General features: G+C 37.7%; 1 protein-coding gene across 3 annotated transcripts; it reads right to left on the bottom strand.

Moving 5' to 3' along the window:
• Positions 1-1,149: 1,149 nt before the first annotated feature.
• On the bottom strand, positions 1,150-19,558 carry mamdc4 (MAM domain containing 4). Of its 3 annotated transcripts, none has more exons than XM_080864162.1 (29): positions 16,992-19,558; positions 15,856-15,948; positions 15,049-15,210; positions 14,789-14,914; positions 14,350-14,583; positions 14,098-14,223; positions 12,725-12,880; positions 12,473-12,576; positions 11,786-11,941; positions 10,487-10,577; positions 10,258-10,371; positions 9,761-9,853; positions 9,529-9,666; positions 9,299-9,438; positions 8,628-8,736; positions 8,409-8,513; positions 7,822-7,956; positions 7,578-7,705; positions 6,670-6,886; positions 6,438-6,575; positions 6,241-6,368; positions 4,575-4,665; positions 3,830-3,988; positions 3,603-3,728; positions 3,393-3,514; positions 3,178-3,283; positions 2,683-2,852; positions 2,476-2,539; positions 1,150-2,046 (listed from the first exon to the last, which is right to left on the bottom strand). In XM_080864162.1, the coding sequence occupies exons 1-28, from the start codon at positions 17,041-17,043 to the stop codon at positions 2,483-2,485; spliced, it is 3,576 nt and encodes a 1,191-aa protein (XP_080720288.1). In that variant the 5' UTR covers positions 17,044-19,558; the 3' UTR covers positions 1,150-2,046; positions 2,476-2,482. The 3 variants fall into 3 exon arrangements, with proteins under 3 accessions (XP_080720288.1, XP_080720289.1, XP_080720290.1); XM_080864163.1 differs by having other exon boundaries at positions 2,476-2,536; XM_080864164.1 differs by lacking the exon at positions 2,476-2,539.
• Between the last annotated feature and the right edge of the window lie 1,762 nt (positions 19,559-21,320).

The raw sequence follows: 21,320 nt of genomic DNA, 5'->3' as shown, positions 1-21,320 counted from the left end.
ACAATCGGTGGCTGACTAAATACTTTTTTGCCCCACATGTATGTATGTACGTATATATATATATATATATATATATATATATATATATATATATATATATATATATATATATATATCGTTAGCTTCATAGCATAAGTGCCTAAGTCATTTTTTGGTCAAATTGAGATTTTTGCCTAACTTTACTCCCCTACCACTGCTGCATCATCCTGTCCGTCTGCCTATGTCATTGGCCAAAAATGACTTAGGCAATTATGCTATCAAGCTAACGATATATATATATATATATATATATATATATATATATATATATATATATATATATATATATATATATATATATATAAAACCATTATCTCTAAACCACTGAGATGCTTGTGTGGGAAAATCCTAGCAGATCAGCAGGAGGCCCATCTCGTACCAATGACCATGCAACATTCAAAGTCACTTAAATCACCTTTCTTCCTGATTGTGATGCTTGGTCTGGACTTCAGCAGGTTGCCATCTCCATACCTAAATGCCTCAAGTTGGTGCAGCGGCTGGCTGATAAGATTTTTGTGTCAACAAGCAGTTCAACAGGTGTACCAAACAAAGTGTATATCCATGCAGTTTCACTATTAATCAACACTGTTAGCTAACAACTTCACTGCTAGCTACTTTCACCTTTCTATTTCAAGTAATAAATATACTGTTATCAAAAATTGTGTTCATTAAAACTTGTATTTCAACTGTTACTCTGTTCGCTAACAATTCAGCTGCTAATATTTAGCTGCACATATCAAGGTAGACATTTTTGTTTTAGATATGTTTTACTCATAATTTTAGCTAGGTTTCACAGTCTTTTTCAGTTGTTTAGCAAGCTATTTCATTAGCTTCTACATACAACCTGCCAACAACTATTTACCTATACTTTTAGAAGCTAACAATGTTGTCAGTTAGCCGTACTTTTGGCTAGCTATTCAGATGACCGATTTACTCTTTTATATTTTCTACTGCTTATTGATTAATTTATAATTAACAGGTAATTCACTACTCAAATCTTTAAATAAATTATAGTTGTTTTTTTTTTATATGATTTCAGAAAAAATCTTTAGACCTACTTCCTGCATACACCAGAAGTACTATCTGGGATCAGAGAAAAAAACACTGGTCTTGCAGTAGTCATCATTATTTATTACCAGAGCTCAATCACAGCTTGTTTTAAAACAGAGTAAAATTAACCCTTCAGTACATCTAAAACATTGCATTACTCTAACAATCTTTACAAACCCTAGCGCACCTCAGCGTCCACTTAAATGCAACTTTCTCAAGGCTATAACCTGCGTGTTTACAGTCTTTTCTCTTTTGTCCACAACTTTCCTTCTTTTTGAACAACAAATTAAGAGTTTATGTCCCTAATATGAATTGGACTCCACTTACATATTGCAACTCAAGGGTTCTGATAAACTTTAATAGTTTCAAACTCCAGTGGCCCATTTATTCTGTTATAAACATGTAGTCTCTAGGCTGAAGCTGGGGAAAAAAAACTTATGAACAGACAAAGTTATATTACTTTTCCATATGCTGAGTATTTATTCCCACAACTAGCAAATTATTTTATCTAAAATAGGAGTGCCCATTTTAGAAGATAAAAAGGGGGCTTAAACTACTGAAATCTTTCTGCTGCTTGCACTTAAAATTAACTTATAACTGTTCGAGGTTTCTGAGACACCTAAAAGGATCTACTTACAGCCATTTCTGTCATTCATGGGCTGTGCCCAGTCTTGATTTAGAGAAAGTTAATTTTCATCCAAAACACATTAGACCTCCTTTTGTCTTCTTTCCATCCACAGCCAGAGTCACATCTGATCTGAGGTATCTTCACCAATTAGGCTTAGCTTGGTTGGTCAGTGTGTGAGCTATGCTTGCATATTGTGTGTGTGATGTATGGGTGACATAAGTAGTTCTCCTGCTGTGATATCACCTTTTTTCAACAAACCACCTTTGGGTGGCAGAACCTTTGTACCTTGAGTCTCATTCCACCTCCATTTCTCTGGTGTTACAAGAGACCTGCAAAAACATAAAAAGGTCAGACTGTTGTGAAGTGAAAATGTCAATTTTGGATAAACTGCTACATGAAAGATAACTTCTATTTTCCGTTATTTTGACCATTAATTTCATGATTTATTAACATATTTATGAAATTCAAACATGAAATAAAGAAGCCTATAAAAAAATTTTTTATGTTCATGTACAGCCTCTGAAGCCAAAACCCAGTGAATCAGCACTTTGGTAAGAAAATGTATGAATGAGAGATTTAACAGGTGGCGACAGATAGGACTTCAGCAGGTACCATGTTACTTTGTCTCTGGTGTTTAAGTGCTAGTTTATATGAAGTATTCTGGAGTTTATTTCTACCATCTGGTGGCAGAAAAGTCTATAAAGCTGCCTCTTATAGGGATTGGAAATCAAACAGCAAATGTCATATTAAATACTCACAGAGACATTATTGAAACCAGCTGCCATCTGGGTTTTGGGTCTGCGGAACTGTAACATGGTCCTGCTGAAGTGAACTCTAATTAATTATTAGTGATTAATTAAGACACATTAAGGTAAAAATCAGCATTTTTGATCATATGGGCAATGCTTTTGTCCTTTTGCTTTCTGACAAGTGTTCTTAAGGGTCTGAATGTCAGATTTACTCACTGTGAGGTCTGTGTCATAAGACTCATTAGTGAAACCAGCAACAAATGAGGAAGGTGATGTCTGTCGTGTTCGCAGGTAGAAAACCAGCAGGCCGACCAACGTGCCGATGAGCAGAAGGACCACAATCACAGACGCCGCGATCCCTCCTGCATTGTTTCGGTTTGGGGAGGCTGCAGCACAGATGGGAAACATTTAGTATTTGTCTCATTAATGTAGTGAAGCCAAACTTTACATTGTAGTTAGAAATTCAGTCAAATGGTTGAATGGTTAAAAAAAAGTGCTGAAAAACTGAATATTATTAAAAGCATATTAGTTCTAAATTCACTTTGTCAGTTAGGAAATTTTATTTTATTTAAAAAAAACCATCTTAGCAGTGACTGCTGCTTTTTAAATTTCTCAGCACTGAATCTGAGCATGCACATTGTGCAGAAACATTAAAAACCTCTAATACAGTCTGCAATAGTTTGAATAGAAATCTGGGAGTTCTGCTCATACGTTTTATTGGATCTGTGACTTTGTTAGCACAGTTGATCCCGATGGTGTATTCGATGTCATCCAGAGCTACCACACCTGCTGTACCTTTGACGCCTTCAAAAACAATCTGTTTACAGGAAAAGTAAGATGACAGCAGAGATTGCAGTAGGTCGTACATGCTTACATACAACAGCAAGTCACTAAGTGTATTCAGCCATTAAAAAAATGAGCCTGACCTGGTATTTCTCAGTAGATGTGATGTCGATGTCAAAACGTTTCCACAGTCCAACAAGTTCGGTCTCAGCCAGCGGGTTGAAACAACCTTCGGAGAGTCTCCATACTTTTAGCTGGCAGTCCGCTGAAGTCATTCATAAAAAAGGTTAAAAATATTTACAGGTAAATGCATTCAAAACTGACATAAATTGAATATGTTTTTTCTTTCTTACATGACTGGCTTTTATAGACCCAGAACTTCAGGCAGGTGCCCTTAGTAGGGGGCAGGTGAGGGCTCAGCAGTAGAGCGTTTTGACTCACTTCTGTCCGATTGCTGCTTGGAAAGAACAGGAAGTGACCTTGCAGAAAAGAAAAGAAGGGTGTTTTGAAAAAGAAGATAAGAAGTGTGACTTTGCAGCATCCGCCAGCTGTCTAGTTGTTTGTTTCTCTCTGGTTTTACCTTTTTCTGTGCCCAAAGTGTGGTCGTCAAGTGGGATTGGGTAGTGACGTTCCATCTCTGCACTCGTCAGCTCCCAGTCCAGTTTGTCTATGGTCATGTTCTGAGTGTTGCTCCAGCTGCACATGCCTCTCTCCATACTACACTTGGAACCTGGGGAATCTAACAAAATAAATATTACGCTATAATTGTGCAATATTGAGTAGGATAAAATATTATAGAGGAGGTAGTCATGTACTCGGAGTAGTTTTTGAAAACTAATATAAGGCCTTTATTTTAGTGGGTTAAAGACATAAAAATACACCAGTGCAAATTGGCTTACACCTTCTCTAGGTGGTACTGTAGGCAATTGTGGTTTCACTCACCGCAGGAGTGCAACACTAAGTGCATTATTTTCTTTGGCCTGTGGCCAGTGGTGAGTAAAAGACTTCTCTAGCCTTTAAGAGCATCATCCAGCCTCAGACTTAAAAAAAACCTGTTCTAACTCAGCATAGTGTAACCACAGAGTAGTACAGACACACTGAAGCCACAATTTTAAATATGCAGCACAAAATGGAAGACAAACAAAAATATGTCTAAAGAATGTAATATTTTTAAGTCATTTTTACTGTAGTCTTAAAGTCTGAGCGGGATCCTTGGTTAAAGCCCATGAGGAAAAGTATCTAGATACATAGAGCTGCGTGCTGCTTTTACTGCATTCTTAAAATCTGTAGTGATTTCAATCTTGATGAGGCATGTCAGTACAAACCTTGATTTTCACAGGGATAATGTGAAAGAAAGATGTCATCGATTGCAATGCAAGTGTCTTTCCCTCCAGCTCCGACAACCTCAAATTCCAACTGCAGAAGAAAATTACCACAAAATAAGCTTTGAACAGCGGGCACAAAGTCCTTAGATCAAAAGCTACTGTGCAAAAGTCTTGAGGCACCACTCATTTCTTTGTTTTTTGCTATGAAAACCTGAAGTAGTTGCATGAAGATTCACTGTACAACACAAAAACACAATTTGTAGAATTCTAATTGAAAGCCATTATTTGATATGACCACCTTTATTCTTCCACACAGACCCTCAGTAATCTCTTTAAGTAGTTTTCAGGGATAGTTCTCCAGGCATCTTGAAGGAAATTAAAAGTTATTTCTTGACTATCTTGGATCTGCCTTCGTTTTTCTCCAAATTCTCTGTCAAAATGATCCCACATTGCTTCAGAAATGCTGAGGTCCTGGATTTAGGGAGGTTGAACCATGATTGATAGTGTTCCACTGTGTGTTTTTCTATCCAGATTGTCATTGTCACGGGTCTGTGACCCATCGTTTCTGTGTTTGGACTTTTGATTTTGGTTTATTTAATATTCTGAGGTTAAGATTCTGTTCCTTGTTTTGGTTATTATAGTTGTTAGCCTTCTGTTTAACATTTGTATTCTTAGGTCACCTTAGTTTTCTTATCTAGTCTTTACATTTCTGTTGTCAAGCCTCCCCTCTGTTCCATGCCCCATGTATAGTCATAATTCTGTAGTTATATATTTTCAATGTGTCTCTTGCTCTCTCTCTGTTTAGTCAGTCACGTCTCAGTGTTTGTTCCCCTGTCTTGCCAGTTAGATTATAATCCAGCCGTGTTCCCCAGGTGTTTCCTCTCTGCCCTGATTCCTTCATGTATATATATTGTCTGTGTCTTTTTGTGCTCCTTGTGATGATCTCCCTCTTGCTGTTTGCCCCGTTTGTTCAGTGCCTGCAGTGTATGTTTCTAGGAGAACCGGTCAGTTAAGTTACTTAGATTTAGTTATTTGTATTTTCCAGAAATAAAGCTGTTAAGTTCAGTCCTACATTTGGGTCCTAACCTGCCTGCCACACACAGCGTCATGACACAGATATGCTTTTACTGCATTGACAGTGTGTCTGGGATCATTAGCATGCTGAAAAATGAAGCTGTTGCCAATCAGATAATGATTTTTTTCCCTATTAATTAAGTTCATAGCTCACAGATACACCTGCTGTAGATACTTATCTGGTTTCCTCAAATTTTTTAAGTGCATAGTGCACACCATGCCAAAGTTTTCAGCTAATGGCATTATGGGAATCACTTTGTTGGTGTAAAATGACTGTTTTATGCCTTTCAAACTGTGTTATGTGTGTTATGTGTTATTCAGCTAAAGAAAGTGGAACAAATGATGTGTCTAGAAATGCAAACTAAAATTGGTTCTTTGCTGATGGGATGACAGTGAGATGGCTCGAAATTTTTGCACAGTATAGAGAGAGCGGAGAGTGTGAGTGACTCAGGCAGACTGCTGAAAATTGAATTCACACATGTTCATATTTTTAGATAAATGAGTTTATTAAATGAGTAGTTTATTTTATGTGAAGGATAAATTAATCACATTAAAAGTGGCTTAAAAAGTCTGTATCTGCCTTCACACTTACCTGCCAGTCCTCAAGGGAGCTCGAAATGTTGCCATAGCCATGACGCCACACATCTCCTTGATTCAGGTTGTTTGTAAATATCTTGACCCGCTCTCCCTTCACTGGCTTCATATACACTGTAAGAGAACCTATGGGACACACTCCATTAGTTTAACTTTATGTGTGTGTCTGTGTTTTCCTCTGTGAAGCTGGCCCACCTGGATTCACTCCTCCCATGTGATACCAGAAATTTAGACACTCAGTACGGGTAGTTCCTTGGCGAACAGATGAGGTGAGGACTGCAGTGCTACCTGAGGGAAGGATGCTTGCTCCAGTGTTAACAACCATGTAGAAACCTGGATAGAGACCATACAGCGCATGAACACAATTCTCAATTTCTCAGTCTCCTGCATGTATATTCTAATGTTAAACAGCAGGGGTGTTTCTCACCCTGTTCAGTCTCCAGGGTGTGATCAAATTTGGGCCCATTTGATGTGGATGTGTATCCGCTACGGTGGAGCCACTGATCTTTACTAGAGCTGGTGTACCCACACTGTTGGCCTTCAAAGGAACACATCCTTGGGTTGGTACAGGGACCCTCCAAGAATGCCACATCGTCAATGGCAATGAGTCCATCATAGCCAGAGCGAACGGCTTCAAACATCAGCTGTTGATGAATTGGAAGAGAAGGAAGATGTTATTAACTATTCCTATTAAAAAGCCAAGTTAATTAATGTGTACAGGGGATTTTAAAACAACAAATACTGGACAATGTCATTGACAGAAACTTGATATCTATGTTTCAGATGAAACATAAGCATAAATAAGCAGACAGAAGTAAATTAATAAAAACATGCACAAGCAACAAAAAATACAAACATAAGACAGAAAGCTGGCATAAGTGGGCATGGCATCATGGTAAAAATGATAAAGAAAAATTGTGGGTCGTTATACATATTTAAGATCTTTGGAGGTGAAGAGAGGTTCAGCTGTTAAAAAATTGACCAAAATAATTTCTGCACTTCACTTGTACTCAGTGATGAGTTAAAGGGAGATGTGGTCTTTATTCTTCATAAAAGCAAAAAGCGTCAGTGCTGCATTTTAAACCAGCGGCAGGCAGGATAGGTCTACCTGTGAAGGGCATCTACTCCCTTACAGCTGCAATGATGTTTTGTTTTACCACAAGTGGGCAAAGTTTCTCCAAAAACTCAAACCATTTGTTTAAAATCAGTTTCACTTTGTGTCAGCTGGGATAGGCTACAGTACCCATGACCCTCAGTTGGATAAGTGCTGAAGAAAAAAGGATGGATTTCCTTGTTTTAGTAATTTCACTGGTGCTGTGTGCAGTCATTACATACATGAAATTTTGAGATCTGGTGCGGTACTGGGCATTGTGCTTCATGCCAAACATTTCCACGAGCTCCACTGTGGGTCCACAGGACCATCTCAAAACCTTTGTTATCTATTAGCTTCACATTCAGAGTACCTGGAAGAAAATTATCAGAGATTTCTAGTTAAAGGTTTGTTTTTCTTTTTTTACTGAAGAAACAATCTTTCATTCTAAATTTACATATTAAATTCTTTTAGTCAAATTATCATCACCTGCATTTGGCCCATAGACTTTGTAGAAGAAGTAAAGGCAGTAATCTTTAGGACCCGGTGACTGTGGAAAGGAAATTAAGCGTCCAAACAAACCGTGCAGGTATGGACTCCTCATGTCCACGACAAGGCTTCTGCCTGAACATCAACAGACAGACAGGTCGGCATCAGACACTGACACAGTATAATACCAATGACATAATGCTTAGCAAAATTAGTATCTTCACTTTCAAACTTGTATTATATTTATGGCAACTATTCAAAAGAAATTACATTAAATTATTACAAAGTACTTTTACTGTGCTTTCCATCATTTATCGACAGGGACTGAAAGGAGTTTATAGCAAAGAAACATCTCTCAGCTTTGTGACAAGAATAACATCCTAAATGTCAGCTGAAAAAATCAATTAACAAGGACCAATCATTACTGACAGCAGTTAAGAGCATTACACCTGCACCAAACCACACTGAGGGTTTTCTAATAGAGAGAGTGAGTCTGTGGAAAGGATTTAAAAGTATGTACATCTGAGATGCTCCCTGATTAAAAGCCTGTATAAAATGCTAGATTAATTTATTTGAAATGAGCTTACCAACACTGATAGTATGGTCCATCCCACTGAGCATTGTCCAGTCAAAGTTGTCGCTGCTGTCCTGATACCATCCACACAGTCCTTCTTCAAAGTTACATGACAATCCTGGGCAAACACACACAAAACTGGTTGGTTTAAGCAAGTGCTAGACAATTTACTGGAAAAACTTTAAACTGAGCATCATAAATTATGTAAATTATAAGTAGATATTAAAGTTACCTGTTGGAGACCATGGATAATAGTCAACATGACAGTCACTAAATTGGACATTTTTCACTTTAATCTTGGAGCACTGACAAAGTTTCTTAGCGTGAGCTTCAAAAGCAAGCTGGTGAAGATAAAACAAAGCGGTCTAATGAGTTAAATAATATTTTAACTGTTTCATTGTTTGATTTTGTGTTACAGAAAAACAAATAGCATAGCATTAGCTTAGTCAAGCCACAAAGTGAAACTCAACATCAATTGTGTCAGATCAGCTGATCTCAAATCCATGAGCAGATGGTTCAGCTTATACTTCCTCTGAATGTGCCATTGGCAGATTTCCTATAGAGTGTGTTGCTTAAACCTCCCAAAACTCTCTTTTCTTTTGACTATAGTTTTCAGACTGAAGTTAAAAATATAATAATATAGCTCATGTCATGTGTACTGTTAGAGCGATGGGCACTCATGTTAAACAAGGTAAATATTTTAAATAATGAGGTCATGTTTAATCTCGGGCTTTGTATGATGACCTCACTGAAAGCTGATATCATCAAAGTGGCACAGAAGCCCCACCCAGCTACTATTCAAATTTTCTGTTTATGAGAGTCAGCCAATGAGAAGAGGAGTTGTATCTCTTTAGTTGAGCAAAATGATAAATACCTGAACAGCAAGACTAAAGTTAAGCTGACCTGGAATCGATTTTTCCTGAATCCAATGAGTATGTCAGCGTGTTGCCAATTCTCTGCCTCTGGTCCAGTCTTCCCATTAAACTCCCACAATTTAGGCCCCGTGCCCATTGAGCTGTCGATCACTCTGACGGACAGATCACCTGCAGCAGAAAGATGCAACCGGGGTTATTTACAGCATACCAAGTTTGTGTTCTGGAAAGAATAAAAAGATTTGCAGGGCAACAACTTACCAATATAACTGGGTTTCCCAGTTAGTGCATAATCAAAGCTCATGCTACAATTGGGACCAGTGGGGCCTAGGAGGGGGGTCCGTGTTTGGGCTTCAGTCAGCTGCTGGCCTGGAGCTTTGGCTACATACAGAAACTCCTCTGACAGATGAAAATAGACCCATGGGAATAAATTGTACTATGAAATTAGCACTAAACAAATAAATAAATGAATACCAGAAAGAGCTGTCTGTACCTTGGGCTGTGGAATTTTGATATAGTACCCAACCTTGACCCCCAAGACTGGTGTCAGTCCACCCAGAGCTGCCCTGAGAGTAAGAGAAATCACCTGCAGAAGAGGTTTTTGAAGAAACAGCAGTTAACAGCAGTGATTAAAAATGCAACCATAATCAGCAATAACCTTGTATATTACATGTTCCATGCATGAGACATTACTTGTAAAGTTTAGGAGCAACCAAAGCAATAAACACAACCTACTTAATTTATTTTTGAAAATTAGCAATGAAATTGTGTAAAATACAAGTTAATTATTTACCAGCAGACTCTTTTAAGTATATTAACCTTCTTCTTGAAATAAAATAGCTATTATTAATAGAGTTGGGTTAAGTTTAGGAACACCCTGCTGGAATCAGCATCACTTCATTTCATAAAATCAAAAGTCTTATAATAATTTAAAACTTTGCAGACCATTTTAAAAAAGTCAAACCGAATAAGCAGGATGAATACACTCACCACATTTAGCTTCATCCTCTGCTCCTTCACAGTCAATATGAAAATCACACAACTTATCCGGTTCAGCACATGGATTTTTAGGGGGACCAGGGAATGTTTCAACAGAAGTATTATCTATGGAAGAGATAATACTTCCATAGATGAGCAAGAGTCATTCAACGACACAAGATGTTTATACTTATTCCCTGCAGATGTTTTTTCTCAAAGTTAAGACAATTAAGAAGCTTACTGCTTGATAAGCGGCATTCGGGAGACAAAACAATGCTGTCAATCGCGATACCTCCATATGCAAAGTTTCTGATTGCTGCCATAATCAGGATCTATAGGGAGAAAATAATTCAAAAGAGCAGATTAGCTATTTTATATTTCAACTAAAATTCTCATCAGTTACACTATAAAAGAGGTAAAAAAAAACAAAAAAACAAAGCCCAACAACAACTAAATCGCTTATTTCCAAGCTGCTGGATTTTTGAATTTTGTGAGTACAAAAATACTAAATTACATTTAGTAGTCACGTAAACTCAAATTAAAAGAGATGTTTTCTTTTCTTTTATTCTTCATTTGTCGCATGTAAACTGTTCTTTTCTTTCTATTGAGTATTACATTCAGATCTCAAATGTTTTTTATTTTAAAGTCAGAAACTTTTGATTTTCGATTATTTATGCGCATGTAGAAGCTGTACGCTAGAGCTGAGAAGCTTTGGTTTAATGCGATCTATAAAATGTTGTTGTTTGCTTTTTAGGCGATGTTATATTCATTTTAAATGTTTACATTTAAATGTTATTTTTTAAATACATTATATTATGATATATTTCTTATATATATTAGTAGAACAATAATGAAAAAAATATATATATATATATGGATTTGTGTGCATTAATTACATAGGTACATGGAGACCCAGTATTGCAGGGTCTTTACATTATGATATAAAGCGGCTTTTGGTATATTACATGGAATTGAACTGAACTGAATAATCACCATCATTTCCGTTAAAGTAAATTAAAGTATATGTGAAAAGGTAAAAATATTTTCCCTCATATTTTAATTATTTAAGCTTAAAGTTAAAATTTAACCACTGTTGCCTTCACAACATCAACTTCCCTCTGAACTATTTCATAATGTTCATGTATTAAGAATTTAAAGTTTTCTGTGTGGAAAAGTGTTTGATTAAACGATGACTCCCAGCTATCCTTAATTGGCTCACCAAAACACCAATCTCAGTATTAGCAGTAAACATTACATAGATTACTGTAGTGGCTTGGATGAATCATCTCTTATCAAATCATCGCACCTCCGAGCTACATGAATTTCTGTGGCCAGACTTAACTGATTCTGTAAACTTTACCTACTTACAAAAACCTAATTTTACTGATCTTTACCTTATGTAATAACTTCTTTGCTATTCAGGGTTTGTTTTTTTTAAGATTTGTAGTCGTAACCCATCAATATCCCTATTTTAGAGTTGGAATGGGTGAAGCCCAGCTTCCCTATTACGGTTATTAATTCACCTGTGAGAGGCACTTACCTGGAAAGTGACGTTGGTGACAATCTCCACCTCTGCCTTTACCCAGAGATCACCTAGAGAGCCACCTCTTTCCCACACTGGGTAGATATATTTATCTGCAACCAACACCGTCAAACCCCCCGACCTCGGCCCAAACTGGTGAGTGTACATCACCATCTACAACAGGCAGGTGCAGTAAACTCGTGAAATTAGGAATTGAATTCAAATTATTGTTAACAATGTTAATTTAAAGATGAGGGATGAAAAAATGCTTTTCTCTCCAGGAATTTAAGAAAGAAAGAAAGTGTACTTTATTGATCCCCATGGGGAAATTACTCTCTGCATTTAACCCATTCACTCAGTGAAGCAGTGGGCAGCCATTGGGTGCCCGAGGAGCAGTGTGTAGGGACGGTACCTTGCTCAGGGGTACCTCAGGGTAGGCGTTCAGTGGATTCAAACCACCGACCTTCCGATCATGGGGCCACGACTCTACCTACTGAGCTATCCCTGCCCTCCCCCCCCCCCTTTTTTTTTTAAATAAGAAAGTATACTTTAAAAAAAACAATAACCCTTATGTGACTGTTAATTCAATTTGTGAATAACATTTTCCACATCTTTACCTTTTCAAAGCATTTGAATGTTTCAGACTACTGTGAAACAGTAAAAGTAAAAGCCGCTGAAGAACGAAGGCATCAGTTTTGGACTCACCTTACAAGGATGTGAACTGTTGGTGGGTTCAAGAGAGTGACTTTGGAAGGAGGCCCAGTCCCTTTTGAGACCCTCATCAGGGACCGTAACATAGAGAAAATGACCTGAAATAAAAACAATGACATAGTATTTTTTTAAATCTGCCTTTTATTTCTAATACAAAAGCATTTCAAATACTAGCAGTAAGGAGTAATAGGATAGCTTCAGTATCAAAAATACAAAAGGGTCTTCTGATTTGTCTGAATATCATACCTGATGCTGAGTTACTAGAATGATCTCTGCCTGGTCCTTTCAGAGGATCTGTGTTGGTGATCTGTGTCTGATTTGTCCTTACCCATTTCAATGATGAAAGTGACCTTAGGTCCCAAATGCACAGGCCTTCCTCAAAGTCACAGGACTCATATTGAGCTGGGGACGCAACAAACAAAGACGGAACAAATAGTCATCATCATGAAGTGTACTGTCCATAAAAGATGGACATGGTCATCGTGGCAACTTTTTTAAAGCCTTAAACCTGGTTTATAAATATTATTTAAAAATACATACCGATCTTTGCCCAATACCTGTGTTGCCTCTCGATCACAAGCAACCTCCTTCAAGCAAACTCTGTTTTACAAAGTACTGAGTACAAAATCAGGTTTTTTGTTACTGGGAAACATGGCAGCCATTCCAGCCGCAGCACTTTGTTGGAGTAATTTTGCTTAAAATATTAACATGAAGACAGTTTGGTCCTTACCAATAAAAAGCTCCTTTTGACAAAGATATTTAATGTAAGATGATTCATTCTGATTTCAGCATTTCTTACAAAAGCTAAAAGATGATATTGATATGAGTCGCTTCTACAGGAATGTTTATTCTGAGGCAACTGAGCAAAATACACAAGAACCGCTTTTCCACTGCCTTATATAATAACACATCTTCTTTTTGCAACCCAAGGCACTCATGATTATTTTAAATCGTACTGACAATGGATTTGGATTTGTTGTTCCTTGTCAGTTTTATTATTTTAACCACGTTTTATTATTCCTGTTGACAAAAGTCAGTCTGTCTTCCAATCTGAACTAAACCTGCCACACACTGTTGGAGACTGAGTTTGGAGTTTTAGCTTGATAACAATAAACAAAGAAGTGCCATAGAAAAAACAAATGCATCTTAGCAATATTTTCACACATGCTTGAAATTATAATTGTAATTACGTTTTAATTTGTATTAATTGCACAGGCCTATTACTCTATGTCACTTCTGCTAAATGGGACAAAGGACCCTGTGCACAGGTGTCCTATTCAAGAGCAAAGAGCCGCGTGTCATTCACTGATGATATGATGATGACATTTTTGGTTAGGTCAGCTGATGGTTAGGACTACAAAAGTGGTTTTAGCACACTGATCAAAATACATGGTGGTGCTACACCACCATGTAAAATACGCTTGTACACACCGGCGCATCGACTGGGACTATAGCTGTGTCTGAACGTACTTCCAGTGACATTTGCAGACATTTTTTTAATTTGATTGAACTTTTGTGAACAATAAGTCTGTTTTCCCCACCAATTTTATTACTTTGTATTGTGACTAAAATATTCCTACATATTTATTATGGGATTCAGGTGAAATTAGATTTCTCACTGCAGTTGAGCTCATCAGATCCATCACCACAGTCATCGCTGCCATCACAGAGATGGCGCTCCTCCACACAGGCCTCGTTGTTACACTTCACCATCCCTGCTGAACAGTTTCCCCCGGGGACTGGTGCTGATGATCAAGAGAAAATAAAAAACTATCACTTATGAATCAGTTTACTGGAATTAATTGATTGTAAAACACTCTGCAAGGACTTGAAAAAAGGCAGGGACAAATGGGATCTTTTGAGGGGCTTACAGGGAAGAGCACAGTCTAGAAACTCCAGCTGGTCTATGGCCACATCTCCTCTTTGTCCCACTGACCGCAGCGAGTGAAGACGGATTTGAAAAGTTGAGGGAATCCGGCCCAGAAAGATGAGAGCTTCCCTCCAGGCACGAACACTGGAGGCCTCAGGACGCCAAACAACAGCCTCTTCACCACCTGGGTAGAGGACAGATGCCCACAAGGGCGTAGATCCCAGACCGGTGTTACCTACAGTAAAAAGTAAACATTAAAGTATTCATTAGCACGACAGCTGCAGGGGAAATACATTTTATCTTTAAAGATTGTTAAAGAAACATTGTACATTTTTAAAGGTAGGGCTTGTTATGACCAAAAACAGGACTAACAGAGAGAGACGGAGAGGAAAAAACCTGGTTATCTAAATATATGACATGCAGTTATTTGCCATCATTACCCGAGTCCCACAGGAAGTATCTGAGGCGAAGGCGACACGTTGTTGAAGACTGATTAATCTCTGGAGAGATTAAAACTGCAGTGTGGAGCAAGTCTTCATTCACTGCACTGATTCCCATGAACCAACCTTTGTAAAAAGACATATTGATTAGAACATTTTAAGATATTACCATTCCAGTTTAATGCAGGATGACTCTCTAAAATACTTGCAATAATACAGCTTTGACTATAAACATGACAATAAAAAAGACTGTACAATACCTATGGCTGTGCCGGTGGTGTAATCGGTGGACGGTCCACTGTCAGGCACTGTTTCCCCTCTCTGATGTCTCTCCCATTTGTATTGTGCACTGGGCGACGTGTCAGCCCATCCACACATTCCTTCATCCTCAAAGTCACACACAAACCCCTTTCCATTGTAGCCTTTCACAGGGGTGACAGAGCATTCAGTTGTTATAATACTGTGTATTACAGGAGAGGTCTTCCACTAAGAAAACTATTTACCCTACCATAATTTGGAGTAAAATTTTCCTGCTGTGTAGGTATAAAATCTAGAAATTGTGACCAAACCTTAGAAACCGCTAAGTTTTCCCGTAGCAAGCAGATGCCACAGATGCAAAATCAGGGTCTTTTAATTTTTATCTTAAATATGATGATTGTTTTATTTGAACATAAGTGACCAGCATCTCAAAATTAGTTAAAATTCCCCTTTCAGAATGTCAATAAAACACAGAAGCTTAATGAGACCATAATGATCATGTAACATGATCACATTGATATAGTCAAGTCAAATCTATGGGTGATGCTAATCATATAATCACATTTTATGCTTAAGGACAACAGATGGAAATTAGCCCTTGGCTATAATCTGGTATGTTTACATTCATGTAATTTTTTTTACATTTATGTTCAATATCATGCACTGTCCTAAATACAATAAATACAATATTCAGCATACTCAGCACTGAAGCATTTTCCAGTTTTTGAGACAAATCTGACAAGAAATGGCAAAAAAATAAAATAAAAATCCGATTATAGATGGGACTAAATTACATTTTTAAAACTTACCACAGCCTTGCTCATCACTCCAGTCTGGACAGTCTTGCACAAAGTTACATTTCCCCCCAGGAGCTTGACACGACTGAGCTGAAGAGCCAGCAGCTGGATAAGAATATGAAACACAAAATTCTTTTTTTTTTCTTTTGTCCTGTGAAATTACACTTGCTGATCAAGGGTGTATGAGATGGTCAAAAATCAGACCAATGATCACTATGGACTGCAAAAAATAACTGTAGCCTTTCCTATTAAAAGACAACAGGTTATTAGTAGAAGCCTTAACCTGTCAGAGCTGATGTAAATATGCAAATATCTTCCAGCCAAAGATTGAAAATACTCAAATATTTTCCATCTTTGCTTCTGGGTGTGTGACTCAGGCCCAAACTCTCTCATGACTCATGACTCAAAGGTTTACAACCCATCTAATGCCAACAGGCTCAAAGACCGCAGAGAGGTAATCAGGGTGACACCATCCACTGAAGGCATCTGTCCAACCAAACGTCTCTGACTAAGACTCAAGACTTTATGATTCAGTAACCTAATAGCTAGAAAATAGACAGGACACCAGACATTTGATTTTTGAGTCTGAATATCCCAGAAGACATCACATCATCATTTTGTTAGAAAATAAATCACACATGAAAGCTCACATTTTTAGTAAGGAGTTATTACCTGACATCAAAAATTACCTGAAATATTGAAGTCTTCTCTGGACTCTTAGAGTTGTGAAATACTCAAAACCCCATTGAGCATTTCTTTATCCTTTATATTTGTGATATTAAATATTAAGGTTAATTATATGTTCTGTCTCAACATGTCTGTTCTGTCTGTGGATCTTTAATTATCAGATGGAAAACAAATGCCAGGTTGCCTAAATTCCCAAAGATAGCAAAAACCTCCATAGCAACAACAGTTGTGCATCTGAGACTGAGATGAAAGAGAAAATCTTTCAACTGCTTGTGGCTTCTTTATCAAATACTAATTTTTTAGTTTTTTACTGACTGTGGCTTGATTAAAAAATCCAAAATCAACTGACTTGTCAAGACATTATTTCAATCTATGTGTAGCAGGGCTGCACAAGTTCAGTTTGGAATAGTTAGCACCATTATTGCTGCACATAATTAAAATCTAATTGAAGGTTTTCTTACCCCACTGCAGAGCCCACAGCAGAATGAGCGCTAAGCTCCTCACATGAAACATCTTCTTTTTCTCCCTTCTTGCACCACATCAATCTGAAGGTTTGCCGACAACCTGCAGAGACTTTATTGTTGACTCTGACCTCTTCTCTGTGCATGAGAGATAACAGTTGGACTTTAAAATCACCCATCATGCAACAGCAGCCAACAATTATAAAATAATCTCCTACAAACGATGGCGGATGTCCGGACATTGCTCATTTACTTGGCGGATATAGAAATGCAGAGCAAAGCAGATGCAAAGTGCAGTTTACGGAAGCGATTTTAGCTTACCTCAGTCATGCTGCATAGGTATTTAAGACAGAAACATGGGCAGCATCCTGCTTTAAGTCACGCATGCATTACTCCAACATCATTACCTCAGTAGATTCATTTATCTTTGTCTTTATTAATAGGTGCAGTTTATAACACTGCATTCTAGAATCCATTGGTATTCAAAGGCGCTCACGGTTGACTCAGTGACAGGAGAGGTGCCCGGATCCTGTGGCTCTGAAACAAGCCCAAATCATCACCCCTCCACCACCATGCGTGGCAGTTGGTATAAGGCATTTGCCATTAGCCATGTTTGGTTTTCTTCAAATGTGGCACCGCACATTATGACCAAACATCTCTACTTTGGTTGAGTAAGGTCCTGAAGACTTGTGGTGTGTTTACGTGCAATTTTGCAAATATAAGATGTGCTGCCATGTTCTTTTAAGAGACCATGGCACGCCGGGGCAATCCTTCCAAAGAAACCATACATGTTCTTTTTACAGTTGTTACATTTAACATGTTAACTGAGGTCTGTAGAGTCTAAGTTGTAGCTGTTGGGTTTGTTTTATATTTCTCTGAGCGTTGCACGGTCTGACCTTGGGTCGAATTTACTGAGGTGCCCACTCTTGGGAAGAACGTGGCGCTGTGTTAACACTTGAAAGCTCCGACCGGGAAAATGCTAAATCTTCTTGGAAGAGATGCTCACACTTAGTGATGATCAATTAATCAATTGCATCAGATTAGGAGCACCTAGCTGCTACTTACCATGGAAGCCGTAAGGATACTTAGTCCTTCACAGAACTGCATTAGAGCCCTGTGAAAAATGTCTTTTTCTTTTTTTTTTACATGACTGTCTATTTTAAATTAAACATTTGAATGCATTTTTATCCACAGTTATCTTTACTGATTATTAATATGTATTTTCTAACACATGTTATACATTGTGAATTGTGTTTCAGGTACTGTTTGAACATATGTAGAATAAAAAATGTGTTGTCAGGTTTCTGTCCTGGCATAAATATGCTGTGGATCATATGCTGTATAGAAAAGTTATACATAGTTTCCAAATCTGAAAATGGAAGCCAGTGTGGAACAGCATTAAACCAGTATTGTTTGTTATGGCAGCAAGGGGCCACCTTGCTTTAGTTCACCTGCTTTATGAACGCAGTAAACCTATTCCTGATAAGTTTATGGCCTCAGTCACTAGTTTAAGTCTTATTCAGTGTTCATTTTGTAAACATTTTTTCCCCATAAAGCCATAAAGTATGACATGCTTAATTTACAAAACAAACAAACAAACAAACCCTCAATTCTGTTAGGTCATGGATTTAGAGAAATTTGCAGTTGATTGAGAACTGCCAACTGCCTGACCTCCCTACTGAGTCACTGAGCTCATCTCCACTGTGTTTGTGGTGTTGGCCCATTTTGAAGCATTTTAATGGAATAATCTGACTAATAATGTGTCTTTATGTGTGATACAACTTACCCAAGACGTTTGTTCTTCAGTTTTGTTGAGTGAAATTCTAGTATTTTATTAGTCTCTACAAGCACTAATTAGCATATATCTGATAATTAAAAAGCCAACAGATGGCAATAGCCTTGGTTGCAAACACTTCCAGGCTTATGGAAGTCTATGGGAAAATTGGCTTGTTAAATCTGACCTGACCTCAGTGAATATGTTCCTGATGAACTTATGATCTCAGTCACTTATTTTCAGTTATATTGCTTAAAAAAATGCAAGTCATTTTGTAAACCTGTCAGAAATCGAGAGAAATACCTGTGCTACGCACACTGGGTAAATATCAGATGATATATCAGAATATTGGATTTTTGGGTATATATTATAAATATTGGATCCTATATGTCAGAATGTCAGAATCATTTCAGAATACTTCAGCACAATGGTAGTAATCAGGAGCATCAAGTTCATTTACTTTTATCTAGCAACTGTGCCCATTTTAATCAACAGTTTACAGCACGCTGGAATCTGGACCATAGCTGCTGTAAAAAGTAAGATAAGCAAAGAGATGGGGTGTTGTCATTTTTCTGCTCTGCAGGAAAGAGGCACATAATATAAGCACACATTTCACAATAAAACCCCACATCAAAACTTGTAAGATTTGCTTTGTAACTTAAATTTCCAAAGAAATTTATGAGGGATCATGACTCTAAAACGAGTCAGTGAAGGAGAGGCGGTAATCTGCAAAGCCAGCGCAGGCAGTCATTTATTTTAAATGTTTCCACATGACAAATTCATTAAATTATTAGCTACATGGTTGTACAATGAGGGCTCTATTGACGACGTTGGAATGACCTGGGATGCTTTTAAGGTCTATTTAAGGGGGCGCCTTATTCAATATTGCTCCTTGATTAAAAAAGCTGAGAGGGATAAGCTGATGAAGTTGGAACAGGATATCAAGGAGCTTGAAAAACAACATATGTTGCTCCCAGAGAGGGACTTATGGAACAAATTAATTAAATTTAAATTTGAGATGAATAGCATATTGGAGAAAAAAGTGGAATATGCAATGTTTTGTCTAAATCAGAAGTACTTTGAACAAGGGGAGAGAACAGGTAAAATGTTGGCACACAGGGTTAAGCAGATAAAATCTAGTAACCTTATACCATCTATTTTTGATCCTAGTAATAATAATAAGTTGACTACTAGTAAAAAAGAAATAAATGATATTTTTACTAAATATTATCAGGAGCTGTACACTTCTAATGGACTGGTGGAGGAACAGAGGCTGTCAGATTTCTTCTCTTCTATTAAAATTCCCAGCCTGTCGGAAGATCAAAGAAGTATATTAGAAGGTAAGATTACATTAATTGAAGTTAAGCAGGCAATCGGCAGCCTTAGAGTGGGTAAATCTCCAGGTAATGATGGATTTCCATCAGATTTTTATAAGGTGTTTGTGGACGAACTAGCTCCAAGACTACTGTTGGTATATCAAGATGCGTTTCAAAGAGGGAGACTACCGTTTAGTATGCGATCGGCAGTGATCACGTTATTACATAAAAAAGGGAAAGACCCACAGCATTGTGGGAATTATCGCCCAATTTCATTAATTAATGTGGATGAAAAAATTATTTCTAAGATATTAGCTTTTAGGCTTGAAAAAGTTCTTCCGTATTTGGTGCATAGGGATCAGGTCGGTTTTGTGAAAAATAGAAGCTCTGCGGATAATCTACGTAGGTTATTGCATATACTCTGGAAGAGCAGGACTAAGCTAGACCCTGTCGTTGCCTTCTCTTTGGACGCAGAGAAAGCTTTTGATAAAGTTGAGTATCCTTTTCTGTTTCATACCTTGAAGAGATTTGGTTTCGGTCCCTTTTTTAGGCAGTGGATTCAGGTGGTATACACAGATCCAATGGCTACAGTTATTACCAATGGGATAATGTCACCCTCATTTTCGTTAAGTCGGGGTACTAGACAAGGTTCACCCTTATCACCTCTCATTTTTGCTCTGTTTTTGGAGCCTTTAGCCATAGCTTTACGTGAATGTAAGAAAATTAGAGGGGTGGATTTGGGTCAAGAAGAACATAAAACTTTTTTGTATGCAGATGATATTTTACTGATTTCAACTAACCCAGAACAGGCCGTTCCTGCAATTTCCTCAATTATTGATTCTTTCTCTGTAATCTCTGGATACACTATAAATTGGTCTAAGTCTGAAGCTATGCCTATTTCTAAAATGTGTCCGCCTGTTATGAGGAGTTCATGGCATTTTAAGTGGAAGCCCGAGGGTCTGACTTATTTGGGGATTAAATTGACCCCTGGTTTAGACAACATAATGAAAGTAAATATTTCCCCAGTGATTCAAAACATCCGTTCGCTGTTGCAGAATTGGGTTAAAATAAATCTGTCCCTTTTGGGCAGAATTAATTTGGTGAAGATGATTATTGCCCCTAAACTTCAGTACTTTCTTCACATGTTACCGATAGCAGTCCCACATAATTTGCTAAAGCTTTATAATACATGTGTAGAGGGTTTTGTGTGGGCAGGTAAAAAGCCATTGTTCAATCGGT

The sequence above is a fragment of the Rhamphochromis sp. 'chilingali' genome (genome assembly GCF_963969265.1).
Source record: "Rhamphochromis sp. 'chilingali' genome assembly, chromosome: 2".
NCBI lineage: Eukaryota > Metazoa > Chordata > Actinopteri > Cichliformes > Cichlidae > Rhamphochromis > Rhamphochromis sp. 'chilingali'.
The sequence above is the reverse complement of the archived record's forward strand: the minus strand, read 5'-3'. Positions and strand labels throughout refer to the sequence as shown.